This window comes from Anastrepha ludens, chromosome X, assembly GCF_028408465.1.
Source record: "Anastrepha ludens isolate Willacy chromosome X, idAnaLude1.1, whole genome shotgun sequence".
Classification (NCBI taxonomy): domain Eukaryota; kingdom Metazoa; phylum Arthropoda; class Insecta; order Diptera; family Tephritidae; genus Anastrepha; species Anastrepha ludens.
The window spans coordinates 26,780,422-26,800,586 of record NC_071503.1 but is presented as its reverse complement, the minus strand read 5'-3'; the positions used below and the strand labels follow the sequence as shown (position 1 = coordinate 26,800,586).

Genomic DNA, 20,165 nt, shown 5'->3' with positions numbered 1-20,165 from the left:
GTAAGGTTCGGGTTTGTTGAATCAACCATTCGGATCTATCGCAGCGACGAACCGGCTTTGGACACAGTTGAGGAGGGTGACAAAGCCGGATTGCGTAGCGATACGGAAGAAGGGTTGGTCTGCAGCCAGAGCTCAACCGATTCCGAAAGGCTGACCGGCTTCAAAGTAATTGCCCTACAAAACACAGGTAAGATCCGCAGTTGAAATAAAATCAATATTTTCTTGCTTTCTCAGCTCAGTAGCGGCGACTTGGTGGCGATAAGCATCGAGCTTGGGAAAACCGGCTTTTGGCTTGCCTCCGCCTATATGGTCCACGAAAAAGGCGCCCCGCCGGAAGAGATTCGGGTGCTTGTGAAGAAGGCAGCTCTGAAGAAGAAACACCTGGTTGTCTCCTGCGACGCTAATGCACATAACACCCTGTGGGGGAGTAGCGACCCTAACGCTAGAGGTGAGTCTTTACTTGACTTTATCTTAGAAAGCAAAATTAGTGTGTTGAATTTAGGCTAAGAGCCGACCTTTGTCACAATGAATAGAGAGGAAGTTCTGGATAACACCCTGGCTTCCGATATGTTTTCCAACTACGTTAAGAGATGGCGCGCTTCAAACGAAAACTCGTTCTCAGACCATCGATACATCGAATTTGGAATCGACATTAGATCCCCTCAAGTCGGTAAGTTTAGAAATATACGAAAAACCGACTGGGGAGTTTACAATAACAAACTAAAAACTTTATTGCCAAAGATAGCCCCCAAAGACCCCACTACAAGTGGGGAGCTGGATAAATTGGTTAATCAGGTAACTAAAGCAATGAATATCTCTTTAGCAGCTAGTTGCCCGGCTGTCAGACCCAGAGGAAAGTCCAAACCACCTTGGTGGACCAAGCAACTAACCTCGCTACAAAAACACCATAGAACGTTATTCAACCTCGCCAAGGCCGCGAGAAGGTCAGAGGGCTGGGAAGCCTATAAGGCTGAACTGGAAAAGTATAAGAAAGCAGTCAGAACTGCGCAACGTGAATCTTGGCAAAATTATTGCAAAGGAATTGAGGAAACTTCAGAAGCGGCCAGATTAAGAAAAATTCTTTCAAAGACGCCATATAACCAAGGCAATCCACAAGGTCAAGGGAATGCAAGGACTACGTCAAGTGAGGAGTCATTAGGTCGTCTACTAGATACACACTTCCCAGGAAACAAGCCGGTGGAACAAAATGATTCTGCTAATCATGAAAGGCAATCCCACTTAGGAAGTCCATTAGTCACAAACGCAAAGATGAAATGGGCTATCAACACTTTTGGTCCTATAAATCACCTGGACTAGACGGTATATATCCTGTGGAATTGCAGAAATCACGGGATATTGCCGCACCGTTCATTAAAATCATCATTAGGAGTTGTCTTAACATGGGCTACATTCCGCTAGGATGGAGAGAGACAAAAGTCTCTTTCATACCCAAGGCAGGCAGGTCCTCACACACTAACCCCAAAGACTTCAGACCAATTAGTCTTTCCTCCTCAAAATTCTAGAGAGGATAGTGGACGAGTACATACGGGGTGCTATACCAATAAATAAATTCTCCCCGGCACAGCATGCCTACAGTAAGGGGAAATCTACAGAAACCGCCTTAGACTCGCTTGTCGGGTTGGTGGAAAAATGTTTATCAGATAAAGAGTTTGCCATGGTTACCTTCGTAGATATAGAAGGCGCCTTCAACAATATAAAGGCGAACGCTATAGTAGTAGATGCTTTGGAAGACTTTGGAGTTGAACCACACGTTGTTGCCCTGAGAGAAGCAATACTCGTCAGAAGGAAGGTAACGGCAAACTTAGGCAGCACTACCCTAAGCAGACAGGTCTGCAGAGGCACACCTCAAGGTGGTGTCCTCTCCCCTCTCCTCTAGATTTTGGCGGTAAACTCGCTATTCCTGACCCTGGAGAGAGGAGGTTGCCACGTCACTGCATACGCAGATGACCTAGCAATTGCTGTTAAAGGCAGATATCCTAACACCCTCATGGGCGTTTTAACATGGGCACTCTTAGGAGCTGGACTGAGAGTAGGGGACTCGCTATAAATCCCGCAAAAACTGAAATAATTCTCTTCACAAGGAAACATAGGCTTCCTTTAATCTCCTCGCTGGTTTTCAAGGGTGTGGAGATTCCTCAAAGAGTGTTTTTGTGTTGCTCTCCAATTAAAATAAAATAGATTTAATGTTGAATTTCTTTATTTAAAGCACTTCGCTCTTTATATAAAAGTTTAAATATATAGTAAGAAAATATTTGTATAGTTATGGATCTGATTGTTATAACTGCACTGCCATCAGCTAACTATACAACAGTTAGAAAATAAAAATATGAATATAGGAATGAATACAATAAATGAATGATGAAGAGATTAACAGGGTTGTATTTTAGACATTCCGCCCCCCTCGTCGACCATACGACGAAATTATGTTTCTTTACCGCCCACCGTCTGAAGCGTAGATACTTGGGGAGAATTGTCCTTCATGCTCATGTCGATACTTGCCTGTTCATCAATGGGTAATACAGAGATTTTGGTAATAGGCCTCTTAAGGGTTGTGCTTTGTGTTTCAGTTGTAACTACTCGAACAGCTCCGTCTGCACCAGCATGTGTATCAACTACACGACCTAATGCCCAATGCTTCGGAGGCAATCGCTCATCAGGAATCAATATGAGCTGTCCAATTTTAAAATTTGACTGAGAAGTACGCCATTTGCGTCGAGCCTGTAATATTGCAAAGTAATGCAAATATTCATTGGACCATCTTCGCCAGAAATCTTGTTGGACCTGCTTCAGTAATGTCCACCGTTTTAGAAATCCGAGTTTTTCATCGAGAATGTTCTGTTCAGGGATCGCCGTTAATGCTCGTCCAACCAGAAAATGACCAGGAGTCAATGCCGTTAGATCTTGAGGGTCATCACTTATCGCTGTCATTGGTCGTGAGTTCAAACACGCCTCCACTTGCTTTAGAATGGTATAAAATTCTTCGAAGGTTAACGGAGTGAGATTAATTACACGTTTCAAGTGATGCTTCATGCTCTTAACCCCGGCCTCCCATAAACCACCAAAGTTTGGTGCTCCAGGAGGTATAAAAGGCCAAGTTATGCCAACTTTTGAACTATAAGTGACGGCGGCTTGCAACTGCATTTTGAACGCACGCACCTCCTGCTGCATCAAAGCATTCGCTCCAACAAACGTGGTTCCTTGGTCGCTGTAGATATCGGAACATAGTCAGCGCTGCTAAAAAAGTTTCAGTAGTCAAATCACTGACGAGTTCTAGATGGATTGCTCGTGTAGCAAAACAAACAAAAAGTGCCACATATCCTTTGTAACTGGTGTGGCCTCGACCTTTTGTTCTTTTTACGTTAAAAGGGCCCGCAAAGTCTACGCCAGTGTGCATGAATGGAAGTGAGACATTGCAGCGTTCTGCAGGTAAGTCGCCCATGATTTGAGTCTGAGGGACACATACGTATCGAAAACATTGCATGCAATGTTTAATAGTTCTCTTGACTGATATTCGGCCATCAATTACCCAAAATTGTCGACGAATATGGTGAAGTGTAGCTTGCGTACCACCGTGCAATGTTCGTTGATGTGCCGGTCTGATGATCAAAGTGGTAAGATGGTTCTCCTTAGGAAGAATAGCAGGATATCGTTCGGAAAATGGAATGTTTGCGTTTGCCAGGCGTCCACCGATCCTTAAAATACCCTCGGAATCGAGTATAGGGTGTAGCTTATAGAGAATGCTACTTTTGTTGACAGCGCTATCCTTCATATTAGCCAATAAATCTTTTTTAAGGACAATGTTTTGAACATATTTTACCCAGAAAGTTAACGCAGATACTCGCTCCGGCCATAAGCACATTGGTGATGATTCATGCTGCTTGCCACGAACAGCCAACGAAAATCGTAGACACCAGGCCGTAACAGACAGTAGCTTGTCTAACGATGAGTATTGTTCTAAGATAAACCAGTCGATTTGAGTAGTTTGCGCTATCGCACTTTGTACCGACTTGCGCTCTATAATTGTATCTGGATTCTGAAGAGCTGATTGAGGCCAGCTTGCTTCGGAACGTAGCAGCCATTCAGGTCCACGCCACCATAGTTGATGGCTCATGAGTTGTTGCATGCTCACTCCTCGTGAAGCGCAGTCAGCAGGGTTGTCTGACGTTCGAACATATCTCCAATTGCTAATAGTAGTCACAGCGTAAATCTGACTTACACGATTAGAGACAAACTCTTTTAGCGTCCCAGGGTCAGATCGTATCCACCATATGGTTGTGGTGGAATGGGACCAACAATAGGTAGATATAGGATGTAAGTTTAACGTAGCCCGTACCTTATCACACAATTGTGCAGCTAAGACAGCTGCACATAGTTCGAGTCGTGGTATTGTAACCTTCTTCAAGGGCGGAACTCTTGTTTTGGATATAATTAGGTGTATATTCACCGATGTATGGGAAACGACCTTTAAGTAAACCACCGCCGCATAAGCATGTATGGATGCATCTGCGAATGCGTGTAGCTCATATGAATATGCTGTATTTGATATATTTATCCAACGAGCGACTTGTATCAGAGGCACCAACTTAAGTTCATTGCGAAAAGTGACCCACTCCGCGTTAAGGTCGTCAGGTAGAGTGTCATTCCAGTCTAATCCGGTAAGCCAAAGCTTCTGCATAAAGATCTTGCCTCGGATAATAATAGGAGCTAAAAACCCTAGTGGATCAAATAGCTTAGCAATATCAGATAATAATTGACGTTTCGTGAAGGTAGTAATAGTATAATCGAGCTTTAACGTAAAAGTCAGACAATCTGATTTGGGGGTCCATACTAGACCCAATGTATTGGACTGCTCGTCCATTTCAAATTCATCTGAAGTTTTAAATTCGAGATGAGTTGGATTAATTGTTTGCAAAATTTCGGTTGAATTAGAGTTCCACTTACATAACGTGAACTCTCCTGCTTGAAGTAAAGTCTGCAGCTCGCTTCGCCGTCTGCGCGCATCGGCAACGTTGTCAGCACCTGTCAAAACATCATCAACGTAGAATTCATGGAGTAGTATATGAGTGGCTTCTGGGAAATTGCATTTTTCGTCTGATGTCAAAGTGTGCAGCACTTTGATCGCGAGGTAAGGCGCACAGCTGGTGCCATACGTAACGGTATTTAATCGATAATGCGATGGATGTTCATGCTTCGTTGGACTCCATACGATACGCTGCAGATCTGCATCTCGTTCATCAACCAAGATTTGCCGATACATCTTAGTGATATCGCCCGTGAGAGCGACTTGATATCGGCGCCAGTTCATCACAACCGCTGTTAGGTCGTTCTGCAACTTAGGACCAGGATATAAATAATCGTTTAGCGATTTACCCGAGCTGCATTTCTTCGAAGCATTGAATACGATGCCGTAGTTTCGTTGTTGTACTCGAAGCCTTCAAAACCCCATGGTGTGGCAGATAACAAACAGGTGATAAGCAGTTTATGTTACCAGTGATGAGTTGCATATGCTTCAGCGACAAATACTCATACATAAAATCTGTATACATAGTTCGCATAGATGCATCTCGAGATAGGCGCCTGAAAATTCTTCACTATTTTGTGAAGATATTTAAATTGTTTTAAAAAAACTGTATACGGGTAGAAGCGCGAACTAAAATGAATAATGCCTGTAACGCCGCGTAATTAAAAAAGGAACACCGCACTCGTCCGATTACAATTCCAAAAGTGGAGTTTATTACACATGTACTGTCCTTATATTAGGCCTAAAACAAAGATACGAGAAATAGCGGAAATGGAAGAACAGTAAGTGGAGAGTTAGAGAGAGTTTGCAGTTAAGTAAATAGAAATAGGAAGAACGGAAAGTAGGTATAGCTGTAGAAATAAAGTCAATGCTCGGAAGTAAATAGAAACAGGTAAAGAAATAGCGACAGCGAGAAACAGTAAAGTATACTATATACCTACTTATAAATAAACAATATAAAATAACTTAATATTAAGCTTTAATACAATTTCCATTTTTAAATTCAATATTATTTAATTTATTTTATTCTAATTTACGTTACATTATTCTATTATAATAGTTTGCCAGAATCTGGCTTAACACCGGCCACCTTGAAGGAATCCAACAGCCTTGAATTCTTGTTTTCCACCGGCAGCACGGCGAGTTTGTGAATAGGGCGTCGTACTTCACCCGACCTAGTGGTGATGTCTGCGACTCGAATTTTGCCGTCCGCTCCGGGAATGGTTGCGGTTACTCGACCGAGCACCCAATGCTGCGGTGGTACGTTGTCTTCGTGGACGACGACGAGTTGGCCTGGTTGGACGTTGGGCTGCGGGTGCACCCATTTGTTGCGCTGCTGAAGCTCCAGAAGGTAGCTCTTCGACCACGCGCGCCAAAATTGTTGCTTGAGAGAGCAAACAAGCTGCCATATCTCTAAGCAGCGGCTGAGGTTGACGGGTACCTTCTCCGGTGGCAAAGCTCGCAAGGGGCAACCGATTAGTAGATGCGCCGGCGTTAGCGCCTCGCCGTCGTTGGGGTCGTTGCTGAGTGGTGCGAGCGGTCGGGAGTTCAGTACCGCTTCTACTTCGGCGAGAAGCGTTGCGGTTTCTTCGGCGGTTAACAGCGCGTTGCCTACGGCGCGCACCAGCAGATGTTTGGCCGACTTCACTGCTGCTTCCCACAGGCCGCCGAAGTGGGGTGCCCTCGGAGGTATGAAGGCGAAGATGAATCCTTCGTCGGCGGCGTATTGGAGAATCTCCTCTTTCTGTGCCAGAAAGGCTTCCCGGAGCTCCCTCAGCTTCCTCTCTGCTCCCACAAAGTTCGTCGCGTTGTCGCAATATATTTTGGCTGGCATCCCTCGGCGCCCAATGAACCTTTTGAGAGCGAAAATAAATTTATCAGCAGTTAAATCAGTAACAAGTTCTAGATGAACTGCCTTTGAAGCGAAACACACGAAAATGGCAATATACATTTTCACTGGAGGGTGACCGCGAATTTTTAAGGTTATTTGAATGGGCCCGCAGTAATCTACCCCACATATTGTGAAGGGCCGTTGGGCGCGTAATCGATCGGCGGGTAGATTGCCTATGATCTGACCTTGTAATTTTGGCTTATAACGAAAACAGTGAATGCATTCTCTTACAGTTCGACTACAGGCTTCTCGAGCATTTATCAGCCATATTTTTTCTCGCAGAAGCGCTACCAATGCCTTTGGACCGGCATGGTGATTACGAAAATGTAGGAACCGGATGTATGCTTTCACAAAGTGCGAGTCTTTGCGTAATAGCAAAGGGAACTTAACATCATAGGGGATTGGCGCGTTTAATAAACGGCCACCTACTCGAATCAATTTAAACGATAATGATGATTCCGAGTGTTCATGCAGAAATGGAGTTAATTTCTGCAAACTTGAGGCAAGTACGTTATTTTTCTATAATTTATTTATTTCATCGCTAAATTCAAAATGTTGAATTATTTCGACAATTTTAAGGAAACTCAATTGTAATTCCTTTGCCGTGGGTATTATTTCAGATTCTGCTTTTCTGTGAGATGAGAACCTGTCAATTATTTCGAGAAGTGGATTTGTTGTGGCATTGTTTCGGTCAACGTAATTGCGTTCTTCTTCTTCTCGAGTGCTTCTTGTTCTGGAGAGAGACTGAAGTTGACATTTTTTGGCCATGTGGCAGGGTCTTCTAGGAAGAACTGTGGACCACTAAACCATATGGAATTACCCAATTCGTCCACGTTACAACCCCGAGACACTTGATCCGCTGGATTTTGTTTTGTGGGCACATGACGCCACGACACATTCTGGGTCCACTCTTTGATCTCGGGCACTCTATTTGCGACGAAAGTTTGCAACGACGATGGATGCGTTTTAATCCAGTGCAGAACTATTTCGGAGTCTGTCCAGAAAATTGTTTGTTCTATTGGTCGACTCAACATTGGTGAAATTCTTGACCATAATTTGGCAAGAAGATGGGCTGCCGAGAGCTCTAAACGCGGAAGAGATTTAGTCTTCAGCGGAGCTACTCTAGACTTTGAAGTAAGCAGCGTGCATTTCGTACCACTAGCGGATTGGCTGCGTATATATACGCAGCAGCCATACGCTCTTATTGAAGCGTCGGAAAAGCCATGAATTAGGCAGCTGGCACTCGACTCTGTATTTACATACCGAGGAATGCTAATTGATGGAAGCTGCAACAAATTGGCTTTAAAGTTTTGCCAGCTAGTGTCAAGCCGCAATGGAATCGACTCATCCCAGTCTAGCTTTTGAATCCAAAGCTCTTGTAATAAGATTTTAGCTTTGGTAACTAGCGGGGCTAATAAACCAAGAGGGTCAAAGAGGCGAGCGGAAACTGATAAAATATTACGTTTAGTTGCTCGCAGCTCGCTAAAATTATCTTCCAGAATGAAGCGAAAAATGTCATCTTTCGGCTGCCAGTGGATTCCCAGCGTTTTGGTGGAGTCGGTATCGCTGAGCTGCAATAATTTTTGGAGACTCTCACTATTCGATGAGCTTGTATGATTGGAAAACCACTTTGCTAATTTCAGGCCTGCCGATTCTAAAAATGTTTTTACTTCCTGTTGTATCTGGGTGAGGCTTTCTATACTGTGGGATCCTGTTAATAGGTCGTCGACGTAAAAGTCATTCCGAATGACTTTGGAACCGAGTGGATATTTGGCTTTATTTTTGTCGCTTAGCGTTTGCAGACACCGTGTGGCGAGAAATGGTGCAGGCGCTGTGCCGTATGTTACGGTGTTTAATCGAAAAATTTGCAAATGCTCCGATGGATCCTGTCTCCACACTATGAGCTGGAAGTTCCTGTCGTCTTCGTGCACCAATATTTGACGATACATCTTCGTGATGTCGGCAGTCATGGCATATTTGTGCAATCGGAAGCGAAGGAGGGTCGAAAAAAGCTCCTCTTGAACGATCGGTCCGACCATCAAGGTTTCATTCAACGCGACTTGTGTTGATGTGCGACTCGAAGCATCAAAAACTACGCGCAACTTGGTAGTTGTGCTCTGCGGTCTTAACACACACTGGTGCGGAATGAAATAGTGCGGCTCACTCGGGGGTCGATTATTTGGTGGACTCATATGCCCCAATTCGAGATACTCTTGCATGAAGTCCAGGTACATTTTATGAAGTACTGGATCTTTCAGCGTCCTTCTCTCCAGCGCCTGAAACCGCCGAGCTGCGGTTTCATACGAATGTCCGAGTAATTTACGGTCGGTTTTGAAAGGCAGTCTGACTTGAAGCCTTCCACATGGTAAAACCTGTGGGGTTTTCGAAAAAAATTCCTCACATTTTGCCTGCTCTGGAGTCAGTCGTGTGAAATTTACTTGTGCAGGTATTTCTTCCAATTCCCAGAATTTTCGGATTGTAGTATCAACGCTAGCAACGCTTTCTTCAAATTGACATAATGTGCTACTTACTTGGGCACTGGAGCTATTATTTGTGGCATACTTGCCTGAAATTATCCAGCCTAACACAGTTTTTTGCAGCGTTGGCTGCCTTGGGCTGGTTCTGATCTGACCCACCGATAACAGATCAAAGAATATTTCAGCTCCTAAAAGTATGTCTATTTGCTGACACTTGTAGAAACTTGGGTCAGCTAGTTCAATATTATGTGGGATTTTCCAGCCATTTGTGTTTACAGTCCGATCTGGATGATTGACTGATATCGAACGCATTACCCAAAAGTCCGCCGAAAACTCAAAATTGTTGATCCTCGATTTTTTATAGGTTTTTAGTTTACCTTGGACCCTTTTATTTGGATTGCCAATTCCAACTATATTTAGAGCGAATTTTTCTTTTCGGATTGGCAATTTCTGCATAAGCTATTCGGTTATAAAGTTGACTTTAGAACCGGAGTCAAGTAGAGCTCGCGCTTACACGTAAACACCGGAGCTGGCCTTTACATTAACAACGGCTGTAGCTAACATGACTCGGTCAGACAGGCTGCTAATATGCATGGCCTGTAACGTCGAAGGTTGAGGCTCGGTCTCAAAGGAGATCGGATATTGATGCAACATGGTGTGATGCGAACGGTTGCATACACCACAGCGATCTGCTTTGCACTTTGAGACCGTATGTTCCTTGCGCAAGCAATTTATGCACAGGGAAATAGATTTTGCTAATTCAAATCTTTTAAGTGCAGTAAGTGCTTGGAATTTTGGACAAGCTGTCAAATAATGATCCTTAGAACCACAGTGAAGACAAGTCGACAGTTTGGAATTCGTCGCGATAAATGTTATCTTTGAGTGTCGCAGTTGTTGATTTTTTGTTTTCTGACGCGTATCTTCATTGTTTGGCCTTTGTTGGGATGAGGAAGCTTCTTCAGCTGATAAATGCTGGTATCTCTTGTTTAGCATAGCTTCACACTCAGCCCAAAGCGGCAGTTTATCATAGTCAAGTTGCTCCTCCCACTTTGACCGAGTAGTGGGATCAACCTTCGACATGACTATGTGAATCAACATCGCATTTGAAATAAGTTTATCGTCACCCAGCGATAAGAGGGAGTCATATACTGCAGACACTGTATCGATCATTGATCGCAAAGACGACGCAGAAGGCCTTTGGATTTTTGACAATTCAAAAAGTTTAGACACTGTATTAAAGAATATCAGGCATTTATTGTCATACACCTTTCTCAAACTTGCCAACGCCTTTGGATAATTTTCTTCCGACATTTGGAAGGACTTCACTGTGCCTAAGGCTTCACCGGATAGACATGATACTAAATGATTAAATTTATCAATATCCGGGATTGTGGGATCATTGTGCACGAAACTCTCAAACAGACTCATAAAGTTTTTAAACTCGGAATATTCTCCTTTGAACGTAGGTAACGACATTTTTGGTAGTCGCGAGCTGTGAGGTGCAGTAAAAGATGTTTCGGCAATTGACGATTTATTTCTCGCCAGAATGGACTTTATAATGGACTTTGTTTCTACAATTAAGCCCTCTAACTCTCCACGGGCAATGTCTTCTTCGTCGATTTCCTCAATTTTCGACTGACATTTCATGAGTTTTTCGCTGTGGGAGTTCAATATGTCGAGTCGGCACTCCAATTCGATTGGATCTAGCGACATGGTCTTTTCAAGGAGACCCGTTTTTATGCGCACTATGCTGGTTTTTGCAACAGTTCTCTGGCGCTTTAAAGACTTTAAGTCCATCATCTCCTTACTTGGAGAGAGACTTGAAATAGCCGACTTTGGTTTACTCATGTTTTGAGATTAAAGTTCGCTGCTTTAGCCTGTGGCTCTTGTAAAATGAAAACGGTTCTGGAAGTTTGTCAGCACGAAAACGAAAACGAAAGCGATAAATACTGAAATAGGTATATAATAGCTGAAACTTGACCAGAACCAACGAAAATAAGCAGCGAACTCAAAATTTGCTCAAACAAAATTTGTATTGTCGAAAAAAAAAAAAAAATTTTTTTTTGAAAATATTGCGGCTGATTAAGAAACCGCAATTTCGTTTGATTTTTTGAAAAAATCCAGAAAATAAACCGAAAAATAGTACTCGCAAATTATTTGGCGACAAATAAGTTCCTCTACCTCGGGTCCCACTGTATCCTTCACTTCATAGGCAGTATATGTATATGTATATAGATGTGTATAAGTATATAAGTTTATTTGCATATAAGAAGTGGATACACGAGATGCCAATAATTGAAGCCCTTGTACTGTGAGACGATTATTAGCAACTGTAATAATTTCGGTCAATCACAAAGCCAATTTCTAGCTTCAATTCTTCGCACTCAATACCTGTTTACTGTGGACTGGTTTCTTTCCAGCTTCAACTTCCCTTTGGCAGGCCACGCAGTTGCAGGTCATTCCTCCCTCGATGTCCTATGTAACGGTATAACGGTTGATATTGGTGGTGAACAGTTGGTGGCTGGTGAATATGACGTATAGCTCCACAGTTCGTAACGATGTTCTACAATATATGTTTTTTTTTGTTTTTTAACTTTTTGGAATATAAATATTTTATTTTATTTATATTTAATGTGTATAGTTATTTTATTGCACTTTCAAACAATTTTTACTTTTTTTTTTGTTTTGTTTTTTGGGGGCTCACTGTCACTGCACTTTTTCCGTTACTGCACTTCCAAGTCACTGCACTAGTTTTTATATATAGGCATACATACATGTGTATATTAGTTTCGTTGTTCGTTTTGTTAATTTGCAAGACGACTTTTGTTTTTGTTATCAACGGACCGCGCAGGCAATATTCTTTTGGTTTATTCGGCTGGTTATTTAATTTAATTATTGAATATTTTCGGTTCAGCTTACACAAATCACCAACTTGTAATATTTTGTCACTATTAATGTATTTTATTTAATTCTGTAATTATTTTTTCACTTTCGCACTAATGTCCCTGCTCGGGCGCCATGAAAATTCTTCACTCTTTTGTGAAGATATTGTATATTAATATAATAATCACGATATTAATTTTTAAAACACTTTACGAAGGGAAGCGCGAAACTTATTGCCTGTGATATTCGAATTCAAGAAAGAACACCGCACTCGTCCGATTACAATTCCAAAAGTGGAATTTATTACACATGTACTGTCCTTATATTAGGCCTAAAACTAAGATACGAGAAATAGCGGAAATGGAAGAACAGTAAGTGGAGAGTTAGAGAGAGTTTGCAGTTAAGTAAATAGAAATAGGAAGAACGGAAAGTAGGTATAGCTGTAGAAATAAAGTCAATGCTCGGAAGTAAATAGAAACAGGTAAAGAAATAGCGACAGCGAGAAACAGTAAAGTATACTATATACCTACTTATAAATAAACAATATAAAATAACTTAATATTAAGCTTTAATACAATTTGAATTTTTAAATTCAATATTATTTAATTTATTCTATTCTAATTTACGTTACATTATTCTATTATAATAGTTTGCCAGAATCTGGCTTAACAGCGCCGTTGCAAGTTTCCATGCAGGGCAATAGGAATAGTAAGCTTAGGATCTCATCCGAGGCTTTGTTGCTGTTTTCATGGGGGGGGGGGGGCTTTTTAAGTGGCGGGTCCCAAACCCAGCGTACAACCAGCTATGCTGGGATGCTTCGCCTTCTCACGTTAGCTCACTCCCGAACGGGTGTTCGGAAGCTAACCAGAGGATACTTGGGCTAATCCCGGACGTTGTGAGCTGCTTGAACCATATGTAGGAGAATCGTCCTGGCCACTCCCAAGTGAATGGCGATCAGTAACTTTCCCCACTTGCGTGGACTTCTACACATGGAACCATCCTCCTAACTCTCTACAAGACTCTCATCATGCCCGTCCTAACGTATAGCGCAGAAGCTTGGACGATGACAACATCCGATGAAGCGACGCTTGGAGTGTTCGAGAGAAAGATTCTGCGTAAGATTTGTGGACCTTTGCACGTTGGCAACGGCGAATATCGCAGACGATGGAACGATGAGCTGTATGAGCTTTACGACGACATAGACATAGCGCAGCGAATAAAGATCCAGCGGCTACGTTGGCTGGGTCATGTCGTCCGAATGGATACAAACGCTCCGGCTTTAAAAGTAGTCGATGCGGTACCAGCTGGTGGTAGCAGAGGAAGAGGAAGGCCTCCTCTGCGTTGGAAAGATCAGGTAGAGAAGGACTTCACTTCACTTGGTGTGCCCAATTGGCGCCGGTTAGCACGAGAAAGAAACGACTGGCGCGCTTTGTTAAACTCGGCCAAAATCGCGTAAGCGGTTATTGCGCCAACTAAAAAAAAAAAAAAAGCTTAGGATCTGCTAGATCTAAATCCTTAAAATGCAGAAGTTCATTGTTTGAGATACTCAGTGTTGGAGTGATGTTGCCTACTCGAGGTAGCACTAGGGCTGTGCATGGCATGCTGAAGTCACCCTTGAGCGAATGTAGTGTGAAAGTAACTAGTCCTTTCCTTGTCATGTCGGTCTCCTTGCCGCGGGGATGAGGCTTAAGTGGCGAGTTAACCCCATTCTATGGAGATTAACTTACCACGAACTAAGAGGGCAGCTCCATATAGGAATTGGGTATCCACTCAACCGCGGAAGTACTATGTGGAGAGTACCGTACCGACAACCTGGCAGGAGGTATAAAATGCATTTTCCTACAATGTGGAGGCTAACCAAGGATCTCTCTGCACGAGGTAACCCACTTCTGGGAAATCCTCCCGTCGAGCAATCGACGGCTCGGACATCGGATGTGCAGGCCCGAACCCCACAATCCCCTATGACCGGAACTGACACCCAGGGTTCCGGAGGAAGCGCACTACTAGTGGTGAAATATGGCACATTGGCTATGCTAATGGAGAGCCGAGTGAGTGTGAGCGATATACCGCCGTCGAAACGATCTGATGCAACTGAACAAGTTGTGGAGGATGTGGAGATGGCGGACAATCTCTCAGTAGACTCAGACGGATCTCTGGTACCGAGTAAGTCTTTGACAACGGTTAAACCTGGTGTGAATCAGGTAAGTACCGGTAAAAAGACCGAAGTTATGGGAGATTCGAACGCAGGTGTTGGTCTAACCGCAAGGCAGATCAAACGAAGAAGACAGAAGGCGAGGCAAGCCGAAGCACTAGCTAAGGCAAGGACTCAAGCTCCGTCAACTTCGGCACCTGTAACGGAAACGGGAAAGCGTGGCAGAACAGAGGATTCCTCTGTAGCGCTGCGCTCTTCCGGAAACGAAACGGGGTCTGTGCCAACGACCGGGAAGAGGAGAAAGGCAAAGAAGAGGAAAGTCGAGAGACGGAATTCGGAAATGCCTGCATCCTCGACCCAATCCAAGGCAGACAAACCTTTGCCTGACAAGGCAGAGGCTAAGGGACCTCAAATGTCGAATGACCCTCTTCCGCCAACGTCTGGCGAATCATTCGCGAGAATGGCAGCAAAGGCAATGACGGTGGAGATACATACCGACAAACAAGATGGTCTACTGTCCAAAGGGCAACAAGACTATCTTGACAGCTATCTTTGGAAAGCTATCGGTGAGTCGAAAGACGCGCCGACTTTCGAGGGGAAAAGCGTGGTGGACGGCATCGTAAAGGTGCACTGTTCCAATGCTTTTTCCCGAGAATGGCTAGAAAAAGCGATAGCAAAGATTCCAGCCTGCGAAAACAGCAAGTTTATTCTTGTTGAGAGTAGCAAAGAAAGGCTGGTACGAGCGAGTGTCTGGATTCCGGGTCCTTCCTGTAATTCAGCAGAACTCCTCAAACGCATCCGTGTTCAGAATAAGGATCTTGACACGACTCTCTGGAGAGTATACTCGTGCACCAGGCAGAAATCCGCTACCACTTCGGAGGCGGGTTCCCACCTGGTACTGGGTATCGATCTTGGGTCCCTCAAGGTTCTTAAGTCGAAGTGCCGTCCTCACCTACACCTGGGGCGGATCCAGTTCCGTGTCCAGGATAAGGTGGAGGACAAAGCGTAAATATACTCAGTCTCATGACTGAAGTAATATTCACACAGACAAATCTGCAGCATAGCAAAGCGTCTACGGCTCTCTTGTGCCGTAGGCATGCAAAACTGCAAACAAACCCACACATAATACTTATACAAGAACCATGGGTATGTCACAAGCGTATCTGTGGTCTAAGTGCTATGTCGTGGGGACAAATACTTCATTGTGAAGGGAATGTGAGACCGCGAGCATGTATTATCATGCCGAGGTTGATCGAACACACGATGTTAAAAGAGCTATGCTCCGGAGATATCGTTGCTGCAAAAATAAAGTACTTGAAAAGTGGGAACAGTATCGAAGCTGTCATAGTTTCAGCCTACCTACCCTACGACTCTTAACAGCCACCTCCTTCGAGGGAGCTAAGAGAAGTAGTCAAGTACGCAGTATCCAATAATCTGGGGCTAATAGTGGGCTGTGATGCAAATTCACAGAACATTGTGTGGGGAAGCAGCAAATGCAACCCCAGAGGTCTCAAGTTACTGGATTTTATCCTGTCATCCGATTTGGTAATCCAAAACACTGGTAACAAACCAACTTTTGTGACCAGAAGGAGACAAGAGGTGATTGATTTAACACTTACTAATAGGTCAGTTGGAAATCAGATCAACCGATGGCGAGTTTTGGAAGAGGACTCTCTTTCTGATCATCGTCTTATCGAATTCCGACTGGGAATTGACACAATATCAATACCTTCCGGTAGGAATCCTCGAAATGTGGACTGGGACAGGTATGGTGAGCTTGTAACAGAGCGATTACCAAACCTGAAAAAACTCCAATCAGCAGAAATGATTGAAGATGCTACTAAGAAATTAGAAGGTACTTTAATCAATTGCTTTGAGGAACTGTGTCCACTCAGGCAAAGCAGATAGGGGAAAGCGGTTCCTTGGTGGAACCCTGAACTGTCGAAGCTTCGTGTACGGTCCAGGAAACTTCTTAATAAGGCCTTGAAGACCAAAACAGAAGAGGACTGGGCCAATCATCGACTTACACAGAGAGAATATAAGAAAAAAGTACGGCAAGCCAAACTTGAATCCTATAGAAATTTCTGCAGTAACGTCGAAGAAATGAGGGAAACAGCGAGACTTTGTAAGGTCCTTCATTTAGACCGCTCAGTAAGGCTGGATTCCATTCGAAAACCTGATGGTTCATACACCATTTCCAAATCGGAAACGTTTAATGCTCTACTCGAAACCCATTTTCCGGGTAGTAGAACTCTCTCTGAAGCTGAGAGTGGCATGAACAATGACGGTGGCAACGGTGGAACCTCTAGGTACAGCTGGTATATTGCTAGTCGGATAGTGACAAGGGAATCGATAAGGTTTTCCTTATCTTCCCTGGAGAACTTTAAGTCCCCTGGACTTGACAGAATATATCCAGCAATGCTTAAAAAAGGAGGAGACAGGCTGATTGAGGCCCTGAAAAGGATCTTCACAGCCTGTCTTGCATTTGGTTATATACCATCCTAATGGCGACGCGTAAGAGTAGTATTTATTCCGAAACCAGGAAAAGATGACTATTCCCTAGCAAAAAGTTTTAGACCAATCAGTTTGACATCGTTCATGTTGACAAGTCTGGAACGAGTGGTGGAAAAACATATTCGAGTGGGGGTATTGGCGAGAAGTCCACTTAGTAGAAATCAACACGCTTACCAGAGTGGAAAATCATGTGAATCAGCCTTACACGATCTTGTTAGCAAGATTGAAGCTGGGCTGGAAGCTGACGAATACACAATGGGCGTGTTCGTGGACATTTAGGGGGCTTTTGATAATGCCACTTTCGGCTCGATATGTTCTTCTGCCGAACGACACGGAGTTAATCAAGCCATTATAAAATGGATATACTCCAAGCTCTCTGAGAGGCTGTTAACCGCTGATGGGAGCGACGACGAGCAAATCACAGTCAGGGCCAAGCAAGGATGTCCGCAAGGGGGTGTTCTTTCTCCGATGCTGTGGTGCTTCGTCGTAGACTCCCTATTAGTGGAGATGCAGGAACTCGGCTTTCACGTCCAAGCATGTGCGGACGACGTCTGTGCGCTAACATCGGATAAATCCTTAAGGAGGCTTTGCACGAAAGTGCAGAGGATTCTTGACAAAATCGATGATTGGTGCATGAGACATGGTCTTTCCGCTAATCCGAACAAAACACCAACGTCTTGTTTACGAGAAAACGGAAATTGGATGGACTCAGTCTTCCAACACTGAAAGGTGTGACACTTGGTCTTTCCAACGAAGTTAAATATCTAGGATGAATCTTGGATTAGAAGCTGACCTGGGAGACACACGTTTCACTGAAGGTGAATCGTGCATTGAAGACTTTTCAGCAATGCCGTAGAGCCTTTGGCAAAACTTGGGGTCTGAAACCTGCTGTGGTCCTATGGATATACACGGCACTTATCAGACCAATCATCACTTACGCTTCTGTGGTTTGGTGGCGACGGAGCATGGTTAAGTCCACAATCCGGGAACTATACAGGCTGCAAAGAACTGTATGTTTATGCATCACGGGTGCCATGAGTACAACCTCTGGTGATGCCCTAAATGCTATGCTTGATTTGCTCCCCCTGGATCTTAAGATACAACAGGAAGCAAAAAAAGCAATGTGTAGACTCCATAAATATGGTTTCTGGCACGAAGATGGAACTTCGGGACACAGAGAAATCTTTAAGTTGCTGTCGGAGCAGTATCCACTGTTTTTGGCACCTAAAGATGACCTGATACCCACAGTTTCATTCGGAAGGAAATTTGATGTCAGATTTCCATTGCGTGAGCAATGGAGCAATCCAGAATGCATGCAGGGAGGTTTGACGGATATTTTCTTTACCGATGGGTCCAAGACTGAAATGTGGTCTGGAGCCGGATGGTACTTAAACGATAGTAATAAGTATCACTATGCTATAGGGGGAATGGCAACTGTTTTCCAAACAGAAGTTTTTGCCATCCTAAAAGTAGCCGAATGGATAATCGAGAGGAGATGGAGCGGGAAACAGATTGGAGTCTTTAGTGACAGTCAGGCTGCATTGAAGGCCCTGGAGAACGCGAAGCAAACCTCAAAGATTGTTCAAGAATGTAAGAAGCTTAATTCTGTCGCAAGACAAAACAGGCTTGTACTTATATGGGTTCCGGGACACTCCGGTGTTCAAGGAAACGATGTTGCCGACAAATTGGGCAACCGTGGATCAGCGGTGCCCCCACAGGGGCCAGAGCCAATAATCGGAATCAGTCCCGCAGGAATCAAGAATTGGATCAACGATTATGGAGGCAATCTACATAAAGAGCGATGGTCCGGTCTAGAACGCTGCAGAACTGCAAAGTGTTTTGTGACAAGTCCGAACAGAAAACTGCCAAACTTTCTACTAAAACTTAGAAGGAAAGATATTCGGTTGATGGTCGGCATCATTACAGGACACAACCCATGGTGTCAGCATATGACCACCATTGGAATCATCGAGGACCCGGTATGCCTGTCATGCTTGGAGGAGGCGGATAGCACTGAGCACTTTCTCTGTGAGTGTCCTGCCTTTGCTAGAGCGCGACTTCGAGTATTGGGTTCCGATGTCATGGGAATGAGTAATATTCGTTCTCTAAAACTGGAGAATATTTACAGATTTGCCAAAGTATCTGGGAAATTCTCACAGGACTAACTATCTCTATCTCTGTCTCTATTCTTTCCTATCTCTTTCTCTGATACTTTTCTCCCTCCCTCCTTGACTATCTACCCCCTTTCCAGAGCTTTAAATACAATGGGCTTTTTAGCCTGAGTGTTTTAGGAGCCACCAAATCTCCTGGTGCTCCTTGGCTCGACCTCTTCAAATTCAATTCAAATTCAACTAGTCCTTTGGTAGTTGCGACTCTACTACCATTAGCACCATTAATAGACACTTTAACATTTGATTTAGACAAGCAGAGTGAGTTCACTTCATATTCGCTTATGAATGTTGCCTCTGCACCACTGTCGAGTAAAGCCCGCAATACAATTACATGACCACATTCAGATCGCACTTCAACCAATGCTGTACCAAGTATCACTTGAGGAATCGAAAATTTATGATTTGATTGACTTACATGATGCGATGACACCGGATTCGTGCTGCTATTAGCCGTGGTTGAAGCAAAATATTCGTGAAGCTTTGTGTGATGTTTGGCACTACAGGTATAACACCGTCGAGCAGAAGTACAACAGGATTGTTGATGTCCGATTCTGAGGCAATTAATGCATAACTTACGCTTCAGTATACATTGGTATCGTTCATTAGACGACAATTTGAGAAAGTTCCCACAGAACATAATGAAGTGTTTACCGGAACAGCTAGAGCAGCGGTTTGAGGTAATATGATATCCAGACACACCGTGCAAGTTGTTAACCCGTTTACTAGAGGGATGAGGTTTATCTTCAGTGAAGCTCTGGACTATCTCTAGGGACTGAGTTCGGCTGGCAAGGAACTCTTCTAGCTCCCTGAATGTCGGAACGCTGTCGTTTGATTTAAGGTAAAGCTCCCATGCCTTTCGAGTAATGGGATCCAATTTATGAATGATAGTAAAAATCAGCCAATCGTCCCATTGCTCAACGGGACGTCCAAGATGTTGTAACGCCCGTATCGATGATGTTACGCCGCCAAGCAGACTCCTCAGCGTGGAGGCAGATTCCTTCTGAGCAGAAGGCAACTTTGTTACAGCAGTTAAATG

At 43.8% G+C, this 20,165-nt stretch overlaps 3 protein-coding genes across 3 annotated transcripts; all 3 read right to left on the bottom strand.

Moving 5' to 3' along the window:
* Positions 1–2,442: 2,442 nt before the first annotated feature.
* On the bottom strand, positions 2,443–3,162 carry LOC128869845 (uncharacterized). Its single transcript, XM_054112446.1, has one exon. It carries the CDS (start codon positions 3,160–3,162, stop codon positions 2,443–2,445), a length of 720 nt encoding a protein of 239 aa, XP_053968421.1.
* A 377-nt stretch (positions 3,163–3,539) lies between these two features.
* On the bottom strand, positions 3,540–5,278 carry LOC128869844 (uncharacterized). The gene is made up of 3 exons (XM_054112445.1): positions 4,963–5,278; positions 3,724–4,890; positions 3,540–3,646 (listed from the first exon to the last, which is right to left on the bottom strand). The coding sequence occupies exons 1-3, from the start codon at positions 5,276–5,278 to the stop codon at positions 3,540–3,542; spliced, it is 1,590 nt and encodes a 529-aa protein (XP_053968420.1).
* Positions 5,279–9,919: 4,641 nt separating this feature from the next.
* On the bottom strand, positions 9,920–11,257 carry LOC128869843 (uncharacterized). The gene has a single exon (XM_054112444.1). It carries the CDS (start codon positions 11,255–11,257, stop codon positions 9,920–9,922), a length of 1,338 nt encoding a protein of 445 aa, XP_053968419.1.
* Between the last annotated feature and the right edge of the window lie 8,908 nt (positions 11,258–20,165).